This window comes from Anser cygnoides, chromosome 7, assembly GCF_040182565.1.
Source record: "Anser cygnoides isolate HZ-2024a breed goose chromosome 7, Taihu_goose_T2T_genome, whole genome shotgun sequence".
Lineage (NCBI taxonomy): Eukaryota > Metazoa > Chordata > Aves > Anseriformes > Anatidae > Anser > Anser cygnoides.
The window spans coordinates 30,815,360-30,841,442 of record NC_089879.1 but is presented as its reverse complement, the minus strand read 5'-3'; the positions used below and the strand labels follow the sequence as shown (position 1 = coordinate 30,841,442).

General features: G+C 40.8%; 2 protein-coding genes and 1 long non-coding RNA gene across 17 annotated transcripts in view; 1 reads left to right on the top strand and 2 right to left on the bottom strand.

Moving 5' to 3' along the window:
• The window catches only part of BMPR1A (bone morphogenetic protein receptor type 1A), an 82,347-nt gene extending 76,585 nt beyond the window's left edge, over positions 1-5,762 (bottom strand). For both annotated transcript variants that reach the window (XM_067000722.1, XM_067000721.1), the window contains exon 1: positions 5,600-5,762. The gene's annotated coding sequence lies outside the window, so the exon portion shown is untranslated. The remainder of the gene's footprint in view (positions 1-5,599) is intronic.
• Positions 5,763-5,972: 210 nt separating this feature from the next.
• On the top strand, positions 5,973-13,053 carry LOC136791271 (uncharacterized). Its single transcript, XR_010832900.1, has 2 exons — positions 5,973-6,338; positions 6,740-13,053. It is a non-coding gene; the product is annotated as an uncharacterized lncRNA (long non-coding RNA).
• A 2,192-nt stretch (positions 13,054-15,245) lies between these two features.
• The window catches only part of LDB3 (LIM domain binding 3), a 121,760-nt gene continuing 110,922 nt past the window's right edge, over positions 15,246-26,083 (bottom strand). For all 14 annotated transcript variants that reach the window (XM_067000701.1, XM_067000698.1, XM_067000699.1 and 11 more), the window contains 3 exons: positions 23,333-23,453; positions 21,785-21,900; positions 15,246-19,736 (listed from right to left, as the gene is read on the bottom strand). In XM_067000701.1, coding sequence (XP_066856802.1) covers positions 19,647-19,736; positions 21,785-21,900; positions 23,333-23,453 — 327 coding nt within the window. In that variant the 3' untranslated portion in view covers positions 15,246-19,646. The remainder of the gene's footprint in view (positions 19,737-21,784; positions 21,901-23,332; positions 23,454-26,083) is intronic.

Sequence of the window (26,083 nt, the reverse complement as noted above, 5' to 3'; positions counted from 1 at the left end):
CTGTCATTTCATGTGTTTTTATTTGGTTATTTTTTCTGTGACCAACTCACCTTTGAAATTAAAAGCCAGCTGAGATTAAAAGATACTCACGAAGAACCACTGAGAAAGAAAGTCACAGACCTTCATGCAGAGGACAGGCTAAATGCTACAGATGCTTGCGGACAAAGGGCATTCTTACACCGCTTTACCACCTCGTCCCTCCACCTCTGTTCTCCCCCACAGGTTTCTAAGACTATCACCTGAACTATTCCAAAGAGGCATAAATATTACACAACAGCATTTGAAACTCTGAGAAAAAGTTTACCAATGCCATTTCTGCAGCAGAACCCCTGCCTGAGGAATGCACAGCTGCCGAGCAGATGTATAATTTCAGCATTTAGATTCCATTATTTCAAGGGTGATTTTTTTTTTTTTACTAGATGTTTTCAGATTTTCTATTTCCATCTGTTTTTTGACCTCCCTCAGTTTAGTCCCCTCCTTTCTGTTTTAGTTCATTACGCCAAAATAATTTTCTAAATTGGAAACATCTCTACTTTTAAAAACTTGTGAATTTGAAGAGAGGTGGGGGAGTGAAGCAGGGCCAGGGGCGGAACAAAAACAGACAGTTCAACAGAGGCTCGGGTTTGAATAAAAACTGTTCCGTCTGGGTCGGGTTTTATTTCACAGTTCCTGGTTCAACCCAAATTGGCAAGTCTCTCTCACTGCATTCCTTCCATGAAATTTTAAGAGCAGGAAACTAAAGAATATCAGCTATATGGGAATGTTCCTGCACTTCACCATAGCCCTCTGCCCTAACCTTTCGGTAGGAAAGCATTCCAATTCCTCATTCTTTCTAAAAAGAGTAGTATTAAAGAAACTGTACTTGTAATTATTTTTTTTAAATGTAACTCACCATGTACCAAAATAGCGTTACAAAACATTAAGATCAGTGTAAACCAATACCAGTGTCTGTCAACTTCAATTAATTCAGTAAAGATTCGATTCATGTAAAAGTAGCACCAAAGAATGGAAATGGAGTCAGCACAGTTCAAAAAAAAAAATTCATTCAGCTAACCAAAGCAGAAGACCAAGGCATCAATGATCCAGTCATTCTTAAACGGGTACACACTATGAGTTTTAAAGAAAAATTATCACTAATAGAATCACTGGTTCAGCTTGGAAAACGTGACAGACACGGCTCCAAAACCTATCAATTTTCATTTTGATTTTAAGTTCACAATAACGATTTACCACTGATTTCCAGTCAAGTTTGGGATCAGGCTCTTACATGGGAGGTGTGAAGGTGCATGAACGTGTTTTTCTCCCCCCTCAAATCAAGAAAGAGTGGTTAATAATTAACACTGTAAAGGCAAGAGACTTCAGGAAGAGCAAATACAGAAAATTTCAACACCTACAACAGCGAAAAGGAAATAGTTTCCACAAACCAGGTCTGTATTCTGGACTTCTGAGACTTCCTTTGATATCTTCCCAACTTATCCCTGATACATCTGCTTGTATTTGTATCAGCCAAAACACAGTAAGTTTGAGACTTCTTTTCTCCCCTGTAAGGTGGTGAACTGAGGGAATACAGCCGAAGAAATGCTAGCTGCTTTCACGTTTTATGCTAAGGAAGTTGACTGAAGCCACCATGAAAAACAATTAACTGAAGAAACATGGAGAAAATGTGATTTCAAACTTCTGTGAAGAGTTGCTGCAGTTATAACATATAGCAGAAATTAAGCCACAATACTGTTGATCTGAATTAATAATACTGCCCTTTTCCCCTTTTAATGTACAGCCAACCTACCACGTAATAAAACACATTTAAAGCTACCACATTTTCATCTCTATTTTGGGAAATTCCGTTTGGGGGAAAAAGAAGTATCAGAGCGCTGAGCTGCACGCTGCAGGTACCACACCCCACCAACTATTACTTCACAGATTTTATCGTATCGGAACCTTTTAAAGTATTTAAATAATGCACATAGCCTTCATGCTATTCAGAACGCTGTTTCCCCCAACTAACACAACACCAGTGAATTCAGTACGTGCAACTGGTCCCAGCGATGAGCTCACAGGAAGCGCTCCATCCATCCAGCCCATTGCACTACAACAAGAGAGCGCATCGGGAGAAACTCTGAGGCAGTAACACGCTGGACCTTAACTAAGTCTTGGGTGTTGCTTCTACTTTTACTTATACAACCTATGCATTTTAACACATTCACAAACTAGAATCGATTTTCCTGCTTTAATACTTGTTTTTATTTACTACGCCATCACATAACAGTCAAGCCGAGTGAAATGCGCAGAACTCAAATGAAATAGGAAGGCAACTACATGACACCCATTAGAAAAAGGCGAGGAGTAAAGCTATCTGGATTATAAATCTGAGAGATAATGATCGTATCGTCTACAGCATCCTCGTACAGCTGAAACAACGGCGCCATAATCAGAAACTAACACATCTTATCTCTACCGTAACACGAATGAAGTCTTCCATCCTCTCAATCTACCCAAACCACTACAACAGTGGTTGCTCCACCTTGATCGGACCCTCCCGAGGCTGCACCCTGCTGCCTCATGGATTGGGACACCGTCTCGCAGAGAAACAAGAGGAACCTAAAATTCACCCTCCCTACAGAAGAATTAAATTCTCAATATTGAAGACTAGGGTGAAAATTGCTTGGGGGGGGCGGGGGTGGCGGCACAAAATAAATACCCAGAGTGAAAAGTACTGAGCATACCATTCTGGACTGAGCCCCTCACAAAATGGCTGTTGGGTGTATATCATTAATAAGAATATTAAGAATGCTAACATGATGTTTGCTCTCCAATTAAGATAAATGAGGTGACTACTTCAACATTTTGCCCTATTTCAAGGATAACCTATTACAATCTCCATATTATTTTTTAGGATACAATATAGCAGGCTAAATTCTGCATTTGTTTTTAAACAGTTTTTGAATAAATAAAACCGTCTGAGAAAATCAACCACTCTAAAGACTTCACTGCGATTTGTAAGTGTTACAAGAAAGAGGGAAGAAATTCCCTGCTTTCCCTTTAAAGTACTAACTGTTTTAGAAGGCACAGAAACTCCATGACATCACCATGACTAGGGATAATCAGCAAGAGTTTGGTAAAGCAACTGCAGAAGATTTTGCAGATCTTGTTCAAGAAAGAAAAAAACACTAAATCATCAGCTAGAGGCAAGTTTGCTGTCCAAGTTAAGCACACACACTGTCCCCCCACCCCCAAACCCTGCATTTTGGGAATGTTAATGAGTGAAACAAGGCTCTAAGCACTCCATCAATGCTTAGAGTCCATACAACAGCTCTGAAGTGATCTATCTTTAAATTACTGTGACCTTTTCATGATTTATTTACGGAAAATATTAAGGTACATGAAGCAAAACTCAGGCACTGAAGACATGCTCTTTTAAAAACAAACAAACAAACTGGGGAACCAAGAAATACAAGAAGCTTTCCCAAATACCCAGACAGATGAGACTTGAGCTGATGCTTGACAAACACAGGAGAAAGGTCCCCATGTGTAACACATCCCCGTCACATCCTGCCTTGTCTCGTTTATCCACCCAGCTGACCAAAGAAGTTACAGCAGCTCCACATGTCACACGTTTACCTGCCATTGGAAAGAGGCGCTGTCCTCATGATAGAGGTTACCAGCCACAACGAAACAGAGGGCTTGTTCTTCTCCTTTTTTTTTGTTTTTAAGGACTTTGGAGGTGAGTTTGGTCCTTTTGGAAAGCCTGGCTATACCAAAATCAGTGTAAGCACCAATATCATCTTTCTTTGATCCCTTCAATGAAGGGGATGTATTCAAACCCTTAACTGTACCTGTAACACATTTGTGCCTGACACTGCTTTGGAAAGCTGTAGAAGTTCTTAGTTATATTGACTGATGCACAATTTAAGAGATATTCCATCAGAGTTAATACCACTATTTTCAATGCCATTTATTCTTTTAAAATATACACATAGCCTGCATTGGTTTCTCATTAAAATTTAAGTTAGTGAATATTCAAACAAATCCTTCCCTACTTTTTTTTTTTTTTAATACATCGCATAGTTGTGTAATCTCTATACTTCTTGGAGAACAAATACAGCATTACCGTCATTCCTAATTTTAAACCAAGAAAAAAAGAATCAAGCCATCCATCAACTGCTTGCTTTTCAGGACTGCAGGAAGCAGACAGAACCATGCACTGGTTCTTCAGAGCGCTTTTCTTTCACAGCGCAACCCTCCATGGCATTTCATACCACAGCAATGCTCATCTACAGCAAACATCCATTTTAAAAGAAGCTAGCTGACTTCGTGTAGCGCACATCTGAAAAAGCACCACATTCAATCCTAAATGGGATCAAAATTTGGCTGGCCCTAACTTGGAATAATTCAATAAGCATGCCAACTACTACGTATAATACAGTTATTGACTTTGGTCACATGCAAGGGTCTTGATGAGCACCATCAAAACCACTGGGAGTTGGATGCCACACGTTGGGTTTAGGAAGCTCCACTTGATCAGTGAATTCCAAGCTCCGGGGTATTCGTTGCTAGCCATTTACCAACAGCTGCCTTCTCCGCTTTGAGTAGGGGCTGGACCCGGTAACAACCAGGGGTCCCTTCCAAACCCGAACAACTTCATGATTTCAAAGGTTAAGACTCAGGTCCGGCCACATAAACTCACTGTCCCTGCAAGAGAGCTGCCAGTGGGACACACGAAAGCCTGGCAGCTGAAACTCATGGCTGCAAAAGAAGATCCTCTACAAAACTTCACGTTCAAAGCCCACCGGGGCGTGCGTGCCCACTCATACACACAAAACCCAGGGGCAGCGACACCACAAACCAGTCACCTCTAAGGAAGTAACAGATGTACGGCAACAACACCCTGCCTCCTGCGGACACCTGCTGTCAACAAGAACTTGATCCCGACTGCTCCAAATACCACAACATGGGGGTTTCAGTGGATATAGACTAAAATGAAGCATTTTAACGTATGGTGGTCTCATGTAGGTTTGTATTTGAGGACGAGGTTCTGCCACAAGCCAGAAAACGTGTTCGATCCAGCCGAGCCTCCCACCTCCGAGAGGAGACCTTCCCACGGGCACCAGGCCCCGAAGAGCCACGGAGAACAGCCGGGTACGGACCGCGCGCAACCGGGGCCTTCGGAGGGGCGCGGGGAGCCCGGCTCGGAGGGGCGATGGCCCCGCAGAACCACAGCGACCGCGGCGTGGGGCCCACCGCGACCCCCGCCGCTGCCGAGCCGAGACAAAACGCAGCGCCGCGGGCTCGGCGGGAGGCAGGCAGGCAGGCAGGGCGCCATGGCAGCGCCTCAGCCTCCCGAGGCTTGGGCTCCCATCTCGGGCTTGGGGCTCGGCGGGCGGGCAGGGCCCGGCGGCACGGGGGGACGGAGGGAGGGCGATGGCGGCCGGCAGGGCGGCCCCCGGGCCCCCGCAGGAGCCGTCCCGGGCCGCGGGCAGCGCCCCCAGCGCCGCGGCGGGGCGGAGGCGGCCGATCGGCGGCGCCGAGGCACCGGGACGGGACGGGACGGGACGGAGCCGGGGCGCTCCGCCGGCACCCGCGGCCGCGGCCCCGCACTCACCGTCGCTGCGGGCTCCTCATCCTCCGCAGTCGGGGTGCGGGCGGACGGACGGAGAGAGGTTGCCGCTGCCCCGCAGGCCGCGCCGGGGCCCCGCGGCTCCGCCGAGACGGGTGCGCAGCGGCGGCCGCGCGTCGGGACGGGTCTGGCCGGGCCGGGCCGGGGGGGGGCGGGCGGGGCGGGGCGGGGCGGGGCGGGCTCGGCGCAGGCTCGGTGCCGGGCGGGCGCTCCCGGCGCGGGGCGGGGCCGCGGCCGGCCGCGTGCACGGCGCGAGGGAGGGAGAGGGGGAGCGGGGGCGCGCGCAGCCCGACGGCCAACGGCCGCCTCGCGCCGCCCCCCGCCCTCCGGCGGCGGCTGAGGGGCGCCGGGCGCGAACCTCCCCCCCCCCTCGTGGCGCGCGGGGCGGCCGTTGGGGGGCGGCCGTTGGGGCCCCTCAGAGCGGCGGCGGCCGCCCCGCTCCTCCTCCTCCTCCTCCTCCTCCTCCTCCTCCTCCTCCTCCCCCCGTCCCTCCCCACGGGCTCCCCGGGATAACGTTGGCCGGGAGGAACCGGCCGGGCCTGCTTTTCCTCCCCCGGAGCCCCTCCTCGGGCGGGAGCGCGGGCCGCGGCCCAACGCCGCCTCAGCCGGCTGGGCGCTGCGCCCCGGGCCCCGCCGCCCCCTCAGCGGGGGGCGGCCGGGGAGGAGCGGCGGAGGCGGGATGCGGCCGCCGGCTGGAGGAGGGACGGGCTGCCGGACCCGCGGAGTAGGTGGTGCGGGGGATGAGTGCGGCAGCTTGTGTGCGAGGCGGGTTGGGGGCCTGCGTGCGCGGTCGGGCGGCCGGCGAGCAGCTGCGTGTGGAAAAATGAGGGCCTCGAACGGGCCTTTTGGCTCTGTGGAAGAATAGCCCTGAGAAGCCTGGCGTTCCAGTGCCTCTATGAGGCATGAGAGTGCCGCTGCAAAGCACAGAATTATTTGCTTTCTTCCATTTCCTTTATCTCTAAAGGAATAAGCCCGGTTAGTTAGATTGGAATACATTATAACTCGTGCAATGAGCTTCTTTGCTCGCTGATAAGGTTGCTAAAGGCCATGATTTGCATTGCATTTCCAAGCTCCTCGTCATTAGGGCAAATTACCAAAGTAACAATTTGTCTGTCTGTCTTCAAGGGATGTCTCCCAAGAGCAGCGCAGGAGGAGCCTTAATGACAGTGTGCCATATGACAAGGAGGCTGCACAGTTCCCACCCTGCCTGCTGTTTTTAATCCTTCACTCAGCGAAGTGGCAGCGGTTGTGTTGTTGACATGGTCTTGCCTTTCAGTTGTCCCATTACATGGTTCTTCTGCATCAAGAACTTTGTACGCGAAGCCAGCTATGGGGGCATATGGATAACAGAAACCTACTGACTTTCCCTTTGCTGTAGCCCCAAACACCTTTTAATCATCAGGAATTGCTAGTGTCAAGATGCCTGCCCAGATAAACTGTTTCTAGAGAGTAACCAATTGGGAAGCAATCTCACTCACGGATTCCAAACAGCCACATGTGCTTATATTGTGGGAAACGCTGGTTTGCTCACTGTGAGGGCCTTTCCGCGGTCCAGCTCCAGTTTGCGTGCTAGTATCAGATAGGATCTGTATTGTGTACTCCACTCCAGAGACGGCACCTCAGCGCTCTCACATTCGCTATAGTCCACATGCATCGTACGCACAGATTGTTAGGCAAGTGCTTAGCCTGCACACCGTCCCATATAGCAAAACAAAAGAGGAAATGTAATTTCAAACCTATCAGCTTTGCAGACTCTTTTAAAATGCAGGCAATTAAAGGCACACCTAGTAACTGTAGGTGGCCAGATACTACAGTGAGCGGCATTTAAAAATACAGGTCTTGCCTTACTAGACTTTTGGAAAAAAAAATTCTGATGATGCAGAAAAATCCATTGGTGTCGAAAACAAAGACAGCCTGCAAGAAAGAAAAGCTCACAGTGTTCATGCCAAGCAATACAGAACTTGTATGCTTATGTTTATAATTTCAAAGGAAAATATGAGTCTGCTGTTCCTCCACTCTGTCTACTATCAGATTATAGCAACAGAATAGACACTCAATATGGAAGAAGAATGCAACATGCGTGTGTGTGCTCCCAAGCAGAACCAAAGCTGTTTGAGCTAGCATCTCTTTAAATAATAATCTGCGTGGTAATACAGTCCTGGGCTTCTCAGATGTTGGACAGTGATTTGAATCCAGCGAGCCTGGATTCAGCAAAAGCCACTAGCCTTGAAAGTTGTTTGACAGAAACAAATCTATTTCGAACCTTGTACAAAACAGATCATTTTCAACCAATTTCTGATAAGTAAATTTGCAAATCACAGAAGTTACTGGCTCAGCTGCTACTTTTTAAGGCACTCAGGCACTGAAGTGGTATCACTCAAGTGATAGCCCCTGTCAGGTCAGAAATAATGTTGCTGAGGATGAGGTTTGCATGGCCATGCCAATGTGTCTTTTTGCTGCATTAGTAAGGAGTATCGGGCTGTGTAAATACTAGTCTTAATCACAAAATAAATTCAGTAAAAGTAAACTACGTTATCATAATATATGGGCTGTAGGAGACAGAGCTGAATCTTGATGTAAAATGAATCGGAACAACCTTAAAAGGTATTTGGATCACAGGATTGTGAGGGATGTCTAATGAAACATCGCGTGGAAAGTACTGGTATCTTTCAAAACAGTGCAGGACTTACAGTATGGTTCCAATTTTGTGTAGGTATAAACTGATTTTTTGAAACATATGGATTAACAACAAAAGTATGAAAACAATGTGTTTAGACTAAAATTCCGCACTGACAGTCATACAGCTGTGTGAGAAGAGGGGATTGCCGGCCAATGCTGATGCACGAGACGTTCGACCTGGTGATGCAAGAGCCTAGTTGTATTTCCCCTAATGAGAGTAACTGTGAAAATTTAACTTCAGATTTTTGTCAAGGATAACACGAAGAATCAAACCTGTTTTGTTCTGTTTTGGTCTGTTTACCTTGCGGGATAGGTAGAGATACCTGTTTAAATCAAAGACGAATACTTTAGGTGATAGGCACTCAGAAAGACGCAGGGTTCCAGTCACCTAGTTATCAGTAACAGACATCTCACCTGGTCAGGATTTAGGAATCTGCAAAAACTTGGACACGTCAGGTTCTGGTAACATGAGGTATTTATTTTGTTAATGGAGCAACACTCACAGACACTGCAGTCAGAAACACTGAAAATAAACGTGTTCATTCTACATTTGGCCAGGACGGGCTGTGGAAGCCTAGCATGAAATACAGAAAGAGCAGTTCAAGACTGTCAGGATGAAGAGAGCTGTATTACAAAAATAAAATCATGATTTTTGGATAGCCTTCCAGCTGCTTTCTTTGTCATTTCCTCTCCAGAAATTTCTTATTAGTTCTTGGAATCACTTGGGAACTGCAAATCTTAAATATCAAAAGATCGTTAAGAACAAAGGCGTATGTATAGGTAGAAGGTCATCCATGTGATAGGACATTATCTTTGTAGATCCTTCTTCACTTCAGTCTCTGGAATTCATATGTCTAAAATCTGTGGTCCAAATGCATTTTTGAAAACTGTTTGCAATTAGATGAGTGCTTCTTTGTTACTGTTACCAAAATAAATATTCCATGTTACATATTAAGAGAATATTACCCTTCAGACAGGGACACAATTTTTTCACTTTAAATGATGTGAATCTGGCTTTGCCTTTTTCCAGAACTGTTTTACCTGAAAACACATTCTTTTGATTATAGATTAATTGAGCTATTAGTTAGACATGTCATGGGTTGTATTAAGTGTTTTAAATGTAAGCATAATTAATTCGATAAGGCAGAATCAATCTGTGAGGGAAGGTGTTTTGCAAAAATCTGTGCTCATGAAGCACTGATATTAAAAAGGAGGAAGTATTCATCAGCATTGCAAGCCCCGGGGAACCTTCAGCCCAAAAGGCGTGATGTGGAACCGAGCACGGGGCAGGACTGGAGAGCGCTGGGAGAGACTCCAGAGAGTGCCAGCTGCATGTGCAGAGCACAGGCGGGAGGAAACAGGAAACTCTTCCCACAGTGAAGCACTTGGTGTATTCCAGGGTTCCTTCTTGGTCTCTGCCAACCAGATTCTTCTTTAGCCTTGTGCACGCAGACAGCGAGGAAGGAGGACGTAAGAGCTGTCTGTACCTGTGACATGCCTTAGGCAGCTGCTGGAGGATGCAAATGGATTCCTTAATGAGCCCTGTAGTAGGGACCACAACTGCATCTTGCCAAGGGTGTAGTAATGGGAGTGTTTTGCCTGATTTTACAAGTGCTCTAGGAGACATTTTGCAGTCAAGAACCAAATTTCCTGTTGCTTTTTCTTTTTTTTTTTTTTTCCTTTCTATGCCTTGTTGAGCTTCGTGTTTGTTTTTTCTTGTTGTTTTGTTTTTTGAGAGCTAGGAATATGTTTTCCCCTACATGCAGGCAAATAAAATATAGAAAGCCTTCATTTGCTCTCACAAGATTAAGTGTTTAGGGTTAGAGTCTAGTGCTGATTTTTAAAATGACATTCAGAATTAACTGCCACTCTGCAGTGCCAAATGATCTGCAAGGAAGCTTTAATTATCAGCTTCTCTCTGAGAATATTTATAATACGTTAACATATATCTGTGCTTCTCTACCTTTTATTGTAGGAGGCGTTTGTTAGTTACAAGTTTGTTACAAGTTTGGGTAATCCTTAGATCCACAACCATCTCCTATTAGCTTTTCTCCTATTGATGCTGAGGCTTCATCTCTTCAAGCCTTTTTAATAAATAATTCAGTTCTTGACCACTGTCCTTTTCAGCTACAGAAACTGAATGCTAAAATAGAAAATGTTTTTTAGCCTGCTGTTAAACAAGGAGAACTCTTTATAGTACAGAAAAATGTCTGTCTTGATATAACTTTGTCCTCAAGAGGTGGGATTCAGGCAGCTTTGTTGCTGGCAGCTATGGTGGGTAGTGTTGGGATTTACAAAGAGGGACATTTACAGAACTGAAAATGTTGTGTTCCAAGGTTGTTAGAATGAAAGAGATCTGAATCCTATACAAAACAAATGAACCAAATAATTATAATTAACCATGAATGCATCACCAGTAAATAAGAAGAAATGCAGCAAAATACTCTCATTTACCTCTTTTTTTCCCTACTCTCACACAAACAATATAATACAGGTCCTACTAAATCAAAAAGAAAAAGATATGCTTGTATTTCAGTCACAGCAGCCACCTAATCAATCTAAAAATATGTAATGAAATTAAAAGCATAGAAATTAAGCTCTTCTCCCTCAGTCTTGAAGATACTTGAATATGCACGGGAACTTGAACAAGTTTAAAAAAAACATCACGTGCAACTAAAAGAAACTCCCGACAAACAATCTGTAACCTCCTTTGCTTCCAGTGAGAAATGGCCTGTGTCTGCAAATCTCTGGATTTGGCAGCTATACCTAATTCAGTTCAAGCTCCCACTGACATCAGCAAAACATTACCTGATTAGGAATGCAGGATTGGATCTAAGATAGTAGCATATTAAAATGCCATTATAAATTCAAAAGCTACTACCCAAAATATAAAATGTTCAAAGCAATTGAACAGCTCTCAGCGTACACATTCAAAATGCTAAACAATAGTAGCTATTGCACGTGTGACCATCAGGAAACGCAGCTGTGCTTCTTTGTGTTACAATTAATTGCTTCCGTTGTATATAAAATTGAAAGTATTGGTACTCTGGGGCGGAAAAAGGATATCCTGATACACTGCTCCTGTTTCCTTAGGAAGACCTATTACTGAACCTTTCACCATTAATCCAGTTACAATGAATTATCCTGTGATGAATAAAGGAAGGGTAAATTGGGTGGTTAATTGTAATGTTAACGGCACTTTCTCTCTACGTTTTCACACTCTTACATTTATATCTAACTTTACTCTTTTCACATGTGCCCTCTTTGATAGCAATGGTTTACTTTTAAGTAGTGGAACTTAATAATGAAAAGTCCAAACCAAACATTTGGCTTGAAGATTGTTCCTTTTTCTTTTAATGTTACTAGATCAGAAGAAACCAGAAGACTTTGTCACTGTTCGTTAGCAGGATGAGTAAAAATCTTCTCAGCTTAAGTTTTTGTGGCCAGATTCTCTGAAGCTGGCACACAGAGATGTAATTTATATCCTTCTGTGCCAATAAAGTTCCCGAAGCTGGAGGGGGATGGGATGAGAAGTCTCACCCAGAGTTAGGAAGCAGTAGTAACAGCCCAGCATTTCTGTTATGCGCTTTTTTTTTTTTTTTGGTGAGAACTATGTGAGAGCAAAGACTGTTTGAGGTTGTACAAAATAGTGCAAATCTGGTCCCTAGTGATATATGCTGCCCCCAAACTTTAATATCTACTTTTTAATAACACTGAACTTTTCTTCGTAGGGAGCTTCCAGAGAGCAGCTTCTGTGATGGCTTAGAAAATCAGTGACGTCTCCAACAGCCACATAAGTCTATAAAAGGGGGATAACGTGTTTTGTATTTGCTACTAAGAATTTAATCTCTCAGGATGTTCCCCCTAACCATAGGCATGCATAGGTGTAATTAACACCACCAGCCTGTTTAAAATCCGTAAGATGTGTAACATCACCAAATAAGTGATGTGGGGGAATAGTGGAGTCCTTCAACATGAGCACAAATAAATTCTGTCAAATGAACCGAAATCTTTGCAAATTTTAATTCAGTCTAGTCAGGGTCATAGAAAAGTAATCGCAGAATGCCAACTCAGAAGAGCTGCCATTGCAGAAACTGGTCTACATAATACAGATGGCAGAAAATCATCATCCACATAAAATACACTTGTATTCTCCTTCTTTTGCTGCAGCAGCTGGCACTGGAAATACTGTCTCAAAAGCTAACTGTGCTCTGTCATTATTCCATAACTAGAGTTTAGATTCAGGTACGCTATATTTGATGTGACAGCTAGAACCTGAACCCCTCTGGCTAGGACTACCACATTTCTTGCAATGATTTTTTGGCCAAAAGTATGCGCAGTGTAGCATAGATGCTGTGTAATGTACATCCAGTAAAGCAGAAACTTTCGCTAAGTGTCATATATATTGTGTATCCACAATAAATCTCAGTAAATCTGGTATTTCCAGGATGCATTAGGCTGAGTACATTTCCACTAGCTTCACAGCACATTACTTTGCTTCCTACCCCAAACTATTACACAGCTTGCAAGCATGTGTAACAGTAACTCAGTTCAGGTTTCCACATGTGCAGAAAACATAGACAAATTTATTACGTCCTCAGAATCAGCACGGGATAGAATTTCCCGGAAGAAAAAGAAAAATGGTCATGGAAGATGCAGGCCTACCACCGGCATTAGGTACTGCAGAACAACATCTGGTTGTGAAATGTAATTGTTTTTTGTTTATAATGCATAAATAAAGTTCTTACTTGTCATCTGAAGTGGTGTGTTTTTTATATGAAGCCAGATTTTTGAAAGCGTGCCCTCCTTTCTGCTCCCACATCTCCCATGCTATGCCAAGTCTAGAGGAGCTCTCTCATAAAGCACAAATACCTGACAACAAAAGCTAGGTCTCTGAGTGCATACAGTTTAATGCTTTATTATTATGCTACGTATAGTAAATAGACTATACAACTCCAACAATTTAGGCTGAAATACTGCAAGTATAAAGTGCATCCAGTTAAAGGGAGCCAGAGACTCAATTCTGAGTAGAGTCTCTTGTTTCAATTCACGCACGTTCCATACATGAATTTATGCATGGTTGCATTCATCAGCATTAAGATGTCTTTAAACCAAGCTAAACCTTGATCCCAACACTATTTTCCAGTCTATGTATGATTAGATCTTAAAATTAATAAAATACTGTAAATGTTTCTTTTCTTCTGAAATGAGAGCCTTTGAGATTATGGATATAGATATTTATAAAGCTTCCTAGAAATCCAGAGCAACCCCTATAATGCACCATAAGAATAAAACGTTCCATAAGAACAGCAACTTTCCTAGCTTTCTGGTAGCAAGCTGTATTCCTTCCACAAGGACCATCACCTTTATTAAACTGAAAGTTATATTTTTCTTTTTAATGTACATCTCGTAATTAAAGGAAAAATAAATAATAGCTTCAGTTTCAGAAAGACCTCAACTCTTTTTCAGTAACACTGCACATAGTAAGCAGAAAAATTTCCATAACATCTTTGTCATTAATGAAAATAATCTGAATTCTAAAGTAGCAAGATTATAAAATATTTTACAGCAGAGGAAGATGTATTAATGACACTTTATGCATATTTATTGATTATTCCCTCACGGTTAAAATCTGGAAAATTTTAAAGGAAAAACATGTTCAAAGGGTTAGTTTCTTATGGAAAAAAATCAGTTTGTGCTTATTACACAGAAAAATCGTGTGACTCAGTCTGACAGTCCTTATTAATACATTTGTTTCTGTTTTCTTTTGATACAATCTTCCTAAGACAGGAGGAACTGTATTTTTAACAGATATCTAAGGGCATGTTTTATATGCATACGGCAAAGAATTTGTGCCTGAATATAATCTGAATCTCATCCATAACTCTCTGATTTGGCCGAGAGAACAAAGCATTTCATTGTGTATTCAATAATGGTTTCAGCAATCTCATTCACACATTCCTTTCTTTCTTAATCAACAGAAACTGGCAGAATTTAAGATTCATTATTTAGGGGGAAAAACAATGCCAAAGCCTATAGTTTTGAAATCACCATTTTCTTCAGAGCAAAGTATAATCTCTCTTCTATTAAGAAGCTCTTAATGCAACACCTGTCATGCTATTTTGAACCATGTCCTTCTCTAATGAACTTTGCTCTGTTCACTTTTTGCACCCTATTAGCTGGCATAGTACTGTGCCTCTATTGCTTCCACTTCCTACAGCTGAACTCTCCCGGGATCATGGTGCACTGTTTAGGCACCAATGGCTAGTGCAAAGGTTAAAGGTCAGAACAGACAATCTGGAAAAACAGCAATTCAGAACTGACAGCAAACTGGGTACATTCTAGTCATTCTTATGAATTGTGTTTTACCTTAAGCACACTGTAAACAGAAATTATGGTATAAAATAAAATCAGAGTGTGCAAAGTTGCAGTTTCTTATGCTGTACTTTGAAATGCCATCGAAAGCCAAGTCTGTCCATTTATTATCTAAGTTTTTAATTAGGTTTAATATAATTAGTTGTACCTTTAAAAATACCGCATGCCTGAGGGGTGTGGATTAGGAATGCACAAAATGGCTGTTCTAATAAGCCATGCTGCTATACGAAGACATCCTTTCATTTGGAAGTACTTTTTGGCACTAGAGTTCAATGAGAACATTTAAAGCATTTTGTATATTATTTAAAGTCACTTCTGCTAAGAAACGGAAGAACACCCACCTGAATTTAGGTAATCAAACTTTGTTCTCAGATGCATCCATGTAACCCAAGACAGAAGTTACCCATTCCTTGTAAAGTTACTATAAACAGTAGTTGTTGACACAATAAGGTCTGTGAATATACAAGTCGTGCTAAGTTACAACACGTACTGTTAGTACACTACATCTTTTAAGCACACTAACATTTGTTTAAAACAGCATAATTTGGTTAATAAAACATTCAAGACTGATATACAATAAAGTTGAAACCAACGCTTTTAATTTTATTTTCAAATCTGAAGTAGAGAATACAACCTTGTATACGCTTTCTTATCGGTACTACATAACTAAAAGCTGTCAGCTGTTCACATGCCATATTAATAAATATACCCAAATCATAAAGCTTTAAATGTATTTGTATATTTCTTTTATTACTAGACTGTTTTATTCATGTTGGCACAGATAATCCATGCAGAGTACAGTTACTCACACCTCATAAACCATGCTATATTCTGTTTCTGAAATAACTAGGAACTTAAGAAAAATATATATCTAAAAGCAAGGGCACTTGTGGCATCAAGTTGACATGTCAATATTTTATAAAACCTAGACTTCTAGTATGATCACTGCAGGCAAGAAATCACTCAGTTTCAAATTCCAATGTTTATAAATACTAAACAAATTAATATCTGCTACCTGGAGACAAGTATTGCCAATAAATACTAGTGTGCCCAGCATTAGACACTAAGTGTGTTCAGTGCTGTGGACATTCACATTATTAAACATAAATATGAATAGCCTTTAACAAAACATTTCACCCAAAGCGCTGACCACTGAAGGACCAAAGTAAAATACCTTTCCTTGTTTTAAATTAATTTTAGAAGTGTGCTATGTGTGAATCCAATACACTAAAAACTAACATGTAAAAGAGGTCAGTGTTCTGCTTTTTTTCAGATAATAAAAGCAAAGTCTCCTTTGGAAATGTTTAATTTACTCTTTTCTGCTAAAACAGCAGAAAAAGAGAAAAAGCATTAAGATCATTTTTGAAGCCTCTGACTGAAAAGAAACTGAACACTTTTTAATTAGATAAAAGACGGGTCTTCTTATTTGATCATTCAGAGGTCCAGGATCTTTATTTTATTATGTAAAGTCCCATGATAATTAGAATGAATATAAATATTTAGAGGAACTTATGACTTATCCCAGGCATCAGTTACAAGACATAAAACATAAACAAGTACACATTATTCATCTTGCAAACACTATTTTTGTACAGCATTTATATTCAGTGATAGTTGCAGGGCCCTATTTGGAATTATAGATCTATCTATGCATCTTCCCCCCCATATCACAAAGGTGAGATGTGGCAGAAGAGTATCAGCAGTTAGGTGGGATTCTACCCCCGTGAGAGTTAAAATACTATATTACTATTCACAAATTTCTGGTTCGCATATGTGCAAAAAATATATTTTATTATAGATATCAAGGGCAGGTAAGTGGATTGCCTACTTTTGGACCATATTATGAAGCAGCACAAGTCAAAACAGGAAATTTATTACATGATAATCCTCAGGGTATCTCTGTTCTTCACTCAGAGATATCACTGTACCTCATACAGTGATATGTAAACTAGCTTTAATCTCACTTGCTCAGACACCAGCTGGAGTCAGGGCATGCGTTACAGTGCAGATTAACTGTCCAAGGAAATTTTCAGGACTCTGTCAAGTTAGTACAGCTCCCACTGAAGTCTGTGCTGCTACATCTTCTCTGTTGTGACTCCGCAAGCTAGCTCAGCTATACTTACATATATTGCATTCACCCTTCTGCACTGCTGACTTCAAAATTACTAGGTGGGATCCTGGATCTTTCTTGCTCACCCCTTCTGTATACATTCATATGTGAGCTCCTTGTACCCTAATTTCTTGCTACAAGACCTTTCCTTGACTGTAGCAAGTCATTCTAGCCATTCCTCCCTTTCACCCTCTGCCCCACCTCGAGTATCTAATATGTCAACTTCGTGCAACTGGCCCTATCTAGCTCTTCCTCCAGCCCCAGCTTCAGTAAGGACTTTCCCCATCTCCTCAACGCCTCACCTTTCCACACCCAACTGGAGGCCTCCCAAGCCCCCACATTCTGGCTGTTGTGGGTGCTCTGCCCTCTCCGATCCAAGCCTCACTTCCTCTGCCCCTGATGGAAGTCCTCCTATGTCCCACACCACTGTGCACCTGAGCTCCTCACAGGCTGACCTGGGCCACTTCGGCTGGCAATCTCCTTGTAAACAGGGAGAAAAGGAGCAGTCCCAGCCTTGCAGCCTAGCACCATCTCTGCACAGACTGTACCCCTGCCAAAGCTGCATCTGCTCCTCTCTGACCATCTCCAAAATGTTATGATAGAATCGTAGTTACAACCTTCACTCCTTAACAGTGACAGCAGAGGGAGCTTTTAGGGACACTGAGGGTGGAGAGGGAGAGAGAGACACACACACACACAGATCAGATCATAAAACTCCTGAGGCGTCACATGCCCTAGTATTTTGTGTCCTGCCAAGGAGCCTGACTCCCTGTTTTGAGAGTCTGATGTTGATAGTAAGAGACTAGTCCCAGTCAGTGGGTAACACAGAAATCTGCCTATGGAGCATCTTCAATGCAGTCTTAGTATATAATATGCTGATACAAATTCTCTTAAATAATAGAGAATAATTCACACCATTTTGTTGATGGCATTCAAAAATTAAAAGGAAATATAGAATTGTCTCACAGTTTTAAAAAGGTATTTAATGAAGTTAAATATGATTGATCACTATTTAATTTCCACGACTACAGTTAATTCTTCTGGAGAATATTATAAGCCCAGAGCTTTGGATTTTGTGATCAATGGAACCAGATTTAAACCAGCCCAGCACTGACTGAAAACAGAAAATGTGTTTGCTATAGAAAAACAAAAGGCTTTGCATATAATGTAGTAATTTTAGAATAATTCATGCGTAAAAAATCTGACCCTGTAGCACTCAGGTCAGATCACTGCTAAGATCAGTGAGAACTATGATACCTACTGAATAAACTCAGGTCATACATGGCAGAATTGCCACAGGCAGTTTAGGTTGTTATTTTTTTCCAAGATGTGGACTGCCTCCAAGCTTAGTTCACATTTTAGAACCCCAATTTTCTTCTATTTCCTCCTTCCCCCACTTCTCCCCAAAGCTTTGGATAGTTTTTCATCACTAAAAAGACCTATTTTCTTAAAATGGGCATTACCCATAGGAGGGAAAAGGCAGACAATGCCAAGTCATTCCTGGTTACTCAAAACAGAAGGTACAAGAGGGTGCAGGTGGCACCAGAATGTGGCCCACAGAACTCAGCCTCAGCCTCAGAAATACTAACAAAACTGTCAGTACTACAAGCTGTCAACACACAATCACAATTCTCATTTAAACAAATTAATAAAACTTGAATAGTGATCAGGCTTTCCATTTTAAGTCCACTTTCTGTTAGACATAACTGTTGTCTCCAATGCAAAAGTCGTTGATATTTAAAATTAAAAATTAAAAATCATTACCAGTACTACAAGTATTGCTCTTTTGAAAAAAAAAAAAGTTTGATAAATGTTTGAGCAACTTGAAAGTTGTAGGATCGAGTAGGGAGCTTTTGCAAGCTATTTACCACTTCCTAGTTGTAGTAAATGGAAGTGAGTCATCATTGTTAATCAATGTGAAGATCCAGATGTAGATTCTGATTTCCCACTGATATCAATGGGAATTGGAAGCCAAAGCAACTTTCCATATTTTTTTTTCCACAAGAGAAAAGGTAATCTGGTTTTGAATTAATAGCCATTTTTCCTTTTCAGCCAGCCCTATTCCATTCAATTTAAGAGCAAGCTGGAAAAGCCAGTTGCCCTTTTCCATTATGATTTAAAAGTGAGGTATCTACCACCCATGCAAAAGCCCAGTGCACTAGCAAGGTTGACCCAACTTGCTTTTCTCAATCTCACGGGGGCGTGGAAGGAGTTAATTAATTCTATTTCCACTTCATTCTCAAACTAAGTTAGTCATTGTCTCCTAGGCTTCCCAGCTACATATGCATTCAAGGCAAACTTCTTATTTGGAAAGAATCTAAAGTATTTGATGCTATGAGGTAGCACCACAACATAATGGAATAGCACACACTTTTCATAGAGAAAACCCTAGCCTATTTATTTCCCTTTGAAAGCTATGGCCTTTGGTTCTACATACTATTGTTCACGTAGCACTTACTCATTCTTTCTAGGGAAGAAAATGAGTTATTACAAGAAGGACTTTTCCTGTTATTCTTAAACACTAGTGTGTGGTCTAAGCAGTAAAACCGCAGTGGGTAGTTCATTTGAAACTGTATTTCTATATTACATTTTATATTACAGGTTTTAATCCATATTTCTCCAAACTGCTGCACTAATAATCTATTTTCAAATAGACTAGTTCTTTTGTTTTTGATTATTCATTCAGTAGGTTTTTGTATGAACCATGCAAATGCATGTTCTGCTTATAAGAAAGAGATTAAAATTAAACTTCAGAAGTATCAACTTCCTAGCTTTTACCAAGAGAAATGCTAGTCATGGATATCAACTTCGTAATTGCCCAGTTAGTCATCACTTTTTCCCAACATTACTGACTTCCAAATCTTTTTTTTAAACATTGATGGCATGGGCATGTTTCTTGCACAGTGGCTTATCCTTCTTGGAGTAGAATGGTTGACCTTCCAAATTCACATGGCATACCTAGAGTTAATAATAAATACAATCAGAAATCGCAGAGGAAAAAAAGAGAGAAAGAGAAATGGAGAAAAAAGAAAGAAATGTGATTATCAATTTGAACTGTATTTTTTTTCTGCCCACACATTTCTTTGCCTATGTCTAGACAACACAATACAGAAGTATGTTTGATTTCCAGGGTCAAAGTGCACGCCCTGGCAGGTTTCCTACTCCATGCTGAAGTTAGGTCTTGGTTTGCATCAGCTCTCAACTCTGTATTTTCCTGCCACCACTATCCACTAAGTTCACTAGTTTCCATTACGATGAAATCTGGACACTTAACCGTCTTCTGCATGGCATGTCCATAGTGCCTACGCAGACCTCAAGGAATAGGGGCACACTCAAGCACATGCAGCTGGCTCAGACTTTAAGGCCTGGATTCTGATTCTTGTAATGTACAATTTTACAATTTTTAACAGCTCTGGTTATCTACTATGGCCCCAGGGGTACCACCCTGCCAGGGTACCAACAGATACTCATTCCCCTCAGTACTTTGTCCTGATATTGGTGTTTATGTGATCAAGGAATGAATCATTCAGACAGCTGATAGCACTGAAAACAAATTACTTCTTACCAGGTTCTTTTTCAACCAATAGAATTCACCGCCTGGCTGCATAAGTGCCAGTGTTGACATAAAGCATGTGAAAATGCATGGCTGAGGGCGGGGCAGCCCAGATTTAGATCAGTTTTAACTGCCCTGGAATTGTATGGATATCCACACAGGGCACTGCAACACCACTTGCAAGGTCAGAGTTAACCAGAACCACTTAAGGAAGTCAGTACATCAGAATCTAGGAGCAAGAATAATGACATTGTCCCAAATGCTTATGGCAGGCTTAAGACCTCAGTGATGTGCCACTTCATGTGGAAGGAAAACCATGTGAATGGATATAAGGAAAAGCATATCAGAAAAGGTCACTTGTTTATTTGCATATGACTTTCAGCTGACTGAAACTAAAATTAGCTCCTGCAAAAACAGCTGTGAGAACTGCATTAATGAAACAGATTTCACCTCTGCTAAAAACTGGGTTACTAATTAAATAAATACATAAGGATCCAGTTAAATGAACAAGCAAAAAAGAACAGGAAGTGTTCAGGTAAAGTGTCTTATAAGTGACTAACAGCTGTTAGCTTGTGAAGGAAAATGGCTGTCTTGGTATTGCTTTCTATGTTAGAATTTCAAAGATATTTCCCTATTCACAGAACACCATTGTGCTACTCGCTTCATGTACCCTTGAAAGACCAGTAGCCAGCTTAGCCTAAGATATTTATGAACATTTTTATACTTCCTCCTCTTCAACCTGAATTTTAAAGTTCAACAAATGTTAGAAATTCTCACTTGTGTTGTGGCCAACATACTATTTTTAGCTAATTAGATGTTCTAACTATTACTACCTTAGGAACAATACACTGGGGAGCAGCACAGCTGCATGAGATCTATATGAAAAGTACCATTTATCATACGGCTTTTACTACTTTGTGCGCATTGTGGGAATACGGTCACACTATATAGCTGTATGCACACCACAGACTGAAGAGTGTGACCAACTTCTCTGTTCATTACTGTTCATTTTCTCTAAACAGACTCCTTGTTGCAAGTTTCATCAAGTATTCTGAATGGAATTGTAAACTGTGCTGCTTTGTAAAATTATGGCTATCCTCTTCAGTATGGTTTTAATTTATTCTATATCCTGATTTATATTTATTTCGTAAATACTGGAAAGAATAATAGCAAATAGTGCTATATGTAACTGTACATACAGACTGTCTAAAACTGCATGCTTTATTAAAAAGCACTCACTTGTGATGGTCAAATTTAATAATTCTAATACAAGTTTATAGAGGAGAAAAGAAATGACTCCCATTCCACTCCATCTGCAAGTAAAAAATGAAATTCAATCCCTCTGCATCCTCAGGCATATGTTAGTCATTTCTGCTTCCAGATCTTCTGATGTTACTTAACAACTTATGATAAAAGTATAAAGAAATGAGATAGTATTTGGTATAGAACCTACAGCACAAATGAAGCAGGTATCATGCCAAGTGTGTCCAAGGGCTTCAATGAATTTATCTCCAGCTTCAACAGGAAAATCACAGCCATGGCATTTTGTGCTGAACAAAGCAATATAATCTAAAAACAAACAAACAAAAACAACCAATGAATTTAGAACAAATTCTTTAACATAATCATATTACACCCAAGAGAAATAAAGTTTCCAGTGAATAATTTTTATTATTTTTGCCCAGAGTTTCATACCACATTCAGTGAACCCCTCCCAAAATGAAATTTTAGAGCTGCTTTTTTCATTATTTAAATACGAATTCAGTGCAACACCCTATGTCAGTACAGAACTACAAGCTGTCATCACAAACACAGAGAACAAGCGTAAAAAGTGCATGAAATTCAAAGTTATGTTTCTCACATTAGTTTTACGTTAGCTTTAATGTATGTGGAAGCTATTTATATGGACAAATATGGTCATACAAAGCACAACCTAATGGCCAGTGAGTGTTAACTTTAAGGGTGGTGTAGAAGCATAGTTTAAGTTTCCATTAGTACATTTATTTCATCTATTTAGTGTTGAAATGCTATGCTTTTTCTGCATTAAGAATGTTATAGAAACCCCATACTGGCTGCTTAATACATTTTTATTTTGAATATCATGTCCAATATGGAATTACCTTGCCTTGGAAAAGAACAGCAAAAACTCAAAAGATATATGGAATTTGTGAGAGTAATTAGAGGCTATGGGAAAACCTCCAACTTTAAAGGGTAGGTACCAAGTCATTCATGTTGTAGGATTTTCATTCTTCACTAAGAGTTACTCTGTTATGTAAAATTTGATTTGCACAACCATAAAGACTGCATCTCCAGAGAGACTAGGCCAGAAGCATGTTAAATGGATAAGGCTGAGCTTACAGTGGGAATACCAGTTTAACCTTTGCCTACTTCCTGACCCTGTCAGACAACTCATTTGCACGGCAAGCTCCAGTTATTAAACGATATTACTCTTTCTATACTTTCGGAAATCCTGACCTTTTCTGATCTTAGTTGGCAAGAAGCAGTACATTTGTACCAGCGCTCAAAAAGCAAAATCTGTACTACCATGTGTTGCACATCTGGGCAGAGCTCTTTTCATGTGTTGATCAATTGTAGGGGGGAGTAGAAGTATTAAACAACTTAGTAGAGAAAATATGGGCAGCAAACCACACATACGGTATTGAAGCACTACCAGAAGAGTTTCTCGCCCCTGTAATAGGTAGCTTTCTGGTGAATAGAATCTACCTGGCAAGGTACGGGGACAGGAGCAAAAGTGGAGGGAGAGAAATGAAAGGTAAGGTGCTCTGGAATGTAGAGGCAAAAAGACCAGCACTCTGCCAGTCTATCATAAAGTGGAGAAAAATACCAAGAAGGAAACATTCGTATACGCAGACAGTGGAAGCAAGATCCATTCTGGATGGGTAGCTGGTTTTATTTTATTCAGCAATTGCTTTATTCGTCTGTTGCTTCCATACAACATAAAGCACATGATTACTAAGCAGAAGCGTCCCGTTCGCCATACCTTTCTCACAGTATGGCTCTCCATCTTCCATGTGAAAGAGGCTATTCCCAAATGGCTTCTTACAAGCAGCACAGACAAAGCAACTCGTGTGCCAAGTCTGTCTTAGGGCATGCATCACTTCCTGTAAAACAAACGAAAATCTCCAGCAGAATAGCATGCACTGCAACTACCTACTGAAGAACAAATACAAGGCAGAGATGTTCTAAATGTTTAACTTCTATATCAGCCAGTTTCTCTCCTCAAAAGAAATTACTGTGACAGAAACTGAGTTCCTTTGGGAAGAGAGAGGAAATTGGACTGCAAACTTTCTAGAGCAATGTATTTGCCAAAAAGAAACAACATAGTTCAGCCAGCTGTTTGTATCAACATGCCTAGTTGCTGTAGCAGGAAGTATTTTGCACAAAGATTTGATTTTTTTTTCTCCGTTGCTCTAACATTATGAACTCTTCGATACAAGAGTGTGATTTGTTAATTAAGTTTTAAAGGACAATTTTATCTCTAAGACCAAAAAATGCATGCAAGTGATAGGTGATTTAAGTCTGATGTTTTCAAAGCAACTTAGATTATGTACTTAATTCTTCAAGACTCTCACAAGAACTCTTTAGAAACTAATGTGAAAATGAAAATAAAAGTTCTTAGATTTTAATTTATGTGATTAGTCTAAAAGAGTCTGTATATGTGTTCCTAGGCCATGTGTTCATCACAAAAAAAAGCAAAATCCCCGCAACTGACATTCTCTACAGAAAAAAAGCTTGATTGCGTACAGGTCACAGTTTTTAAACATTTTTACACATGCTTGTGATGGACCATACTCTGTGTAATTGCAAACACTGTAAAGCAACTGTAAATCTCTTGTCACCAAAATGGGATGTCCTTAGACTCCCACCATGCTCAATTGCTTCTTCCTCCCCTACACAGATACCACGCTCATGAACAAGTATTTATGTGACTAAACCATGGAACAGACCTTTCTTTATCAGGCTACCTTAACCCTTAACAGTTCTTTAGTCGTGTGCACAGCCACACAAAAGTTTATCCAACACCAAGAAATGGATAACACGGGATAGGAATAAATGATTGGAAGCAATGCAAGGGTTTAACAACTTCTGGCATGAATATCAGCTTACAGTATTCATGAACATAAGTTACCCAAATTCGTATGTTCACCTGAACTCATGGAGAGAGTCATCAGCCAGACTCTGACAAACCTCCTTTTTAGTCCTATCTATATAATATGCATCTTGAGCAGAAAAAAAAAGATTTTATCAGTTTCTTTTTTCCATCCAGTACAGAGCAATCTGTATTCATTTTTATGTTGTCATACAGAAGTCCTGCAAGTCCAAAAGTTGTTGTACTGCGCTCTGATGCATAGTTACCTGCTAATTTGTCAATTGTACTTGTGCCCAAGAGTATGCTTGACAGTGCATCTCTGTCCAGATGTCAGAGGACCAGATGCTCAACTGGAGTAATTCTATTTAGCTTTGTTAACTTCAGTGAAACATTGATTTAAAGCAGCTGAGAATCTACATCTAATTTTATGTTGCTTCTGATTAAATATGTAGATTCTGATTCTCTTTTGAGCAATTTTAAATCTCCATTGACTAAGACAGAAGGGACTGAAATCTATTTCCATGCTTTCAATCCAGTGAATAGGCAAAATTGTCTAATTTATGTTTACCATATATCTCATTAGAGAATCACCATTGAGATTCATTAACCTCTGTTACTGTTTGCAAAACAGTTATCACTGATAAATAGGTTTGGATCCATTTATGAACCTCACTGAGCTAAGAAGCAAAAAACAGATTGAGAAATCTTATTAATATAAATAGAGGCAGCTGGCATCTTTGCTGTTTTCCTGATGAAAATCCATAATGGGGAACTGATTTGTGCCAGCATTAATTAGATAAGTTAAGTCAGTACTCTGCTGTAAAATTACTCCTACTGCTGCAGCAAACAAGACTTGGTTGGAGCCAGAGCTTCACCATAAATGTCTAAGACTGCCATCCCTAATTGGCAGTTGCAGAGAAAAGCAAAAGCATCTACTCTGTCAATACCACTATTTAGACAGATATCAAAAGATTACAGCTAAGCAGTAAATACCGGTGTGATACTTCTTGCTTCCTCATTTAAGAGAATCTTATCATATATTCACTACAACTCCATGCATAAACACACTGTTAAAAGTATCTTGTGGTAGTCCAGCCTCATTACCATCTGCAGTATGTGTAGAGCATATTTAGTTGCATCTAGGCATGAGTATATTAAGAAAAAAAGAGGCATCTATTTTTGCCTTTCTGGAATTCAGATCTTTTTATTTACTCTTTATTTTCTTAATTAGAAGAGGTCAGCAGAATCCCTCTCAGCAGCTGTGTTGTTAGCTAACAGTGAGGTGCAGCAAGAGCAATTGGCCTCTTCAAGATTCCTGACTTCTCCATGGAGCTTTAGACTAAGTCTTGTATAAAAACTTCCCTGTTCAAGTCCCTCTGACATAAAAATAAGGAAAAGATAGATAAGAGAAATATGCTGTGTGTTCAATAGCAAAGAACAATCCAGAAAGTGTTATGTATTTACACCTGAGAGATGGTAATTGGATTACACATTCTAAGAGTTGAATAAAGTACAGAAATATCCCTGATTTTGGATACATAAAATTTGTTATAAAATATGTTTTTCATTCTGAAATTATCAACAGCCTAGGAAATTATTATCCAAAAGGGAAATAATTAAATATCTGCATTCATTGTCTAC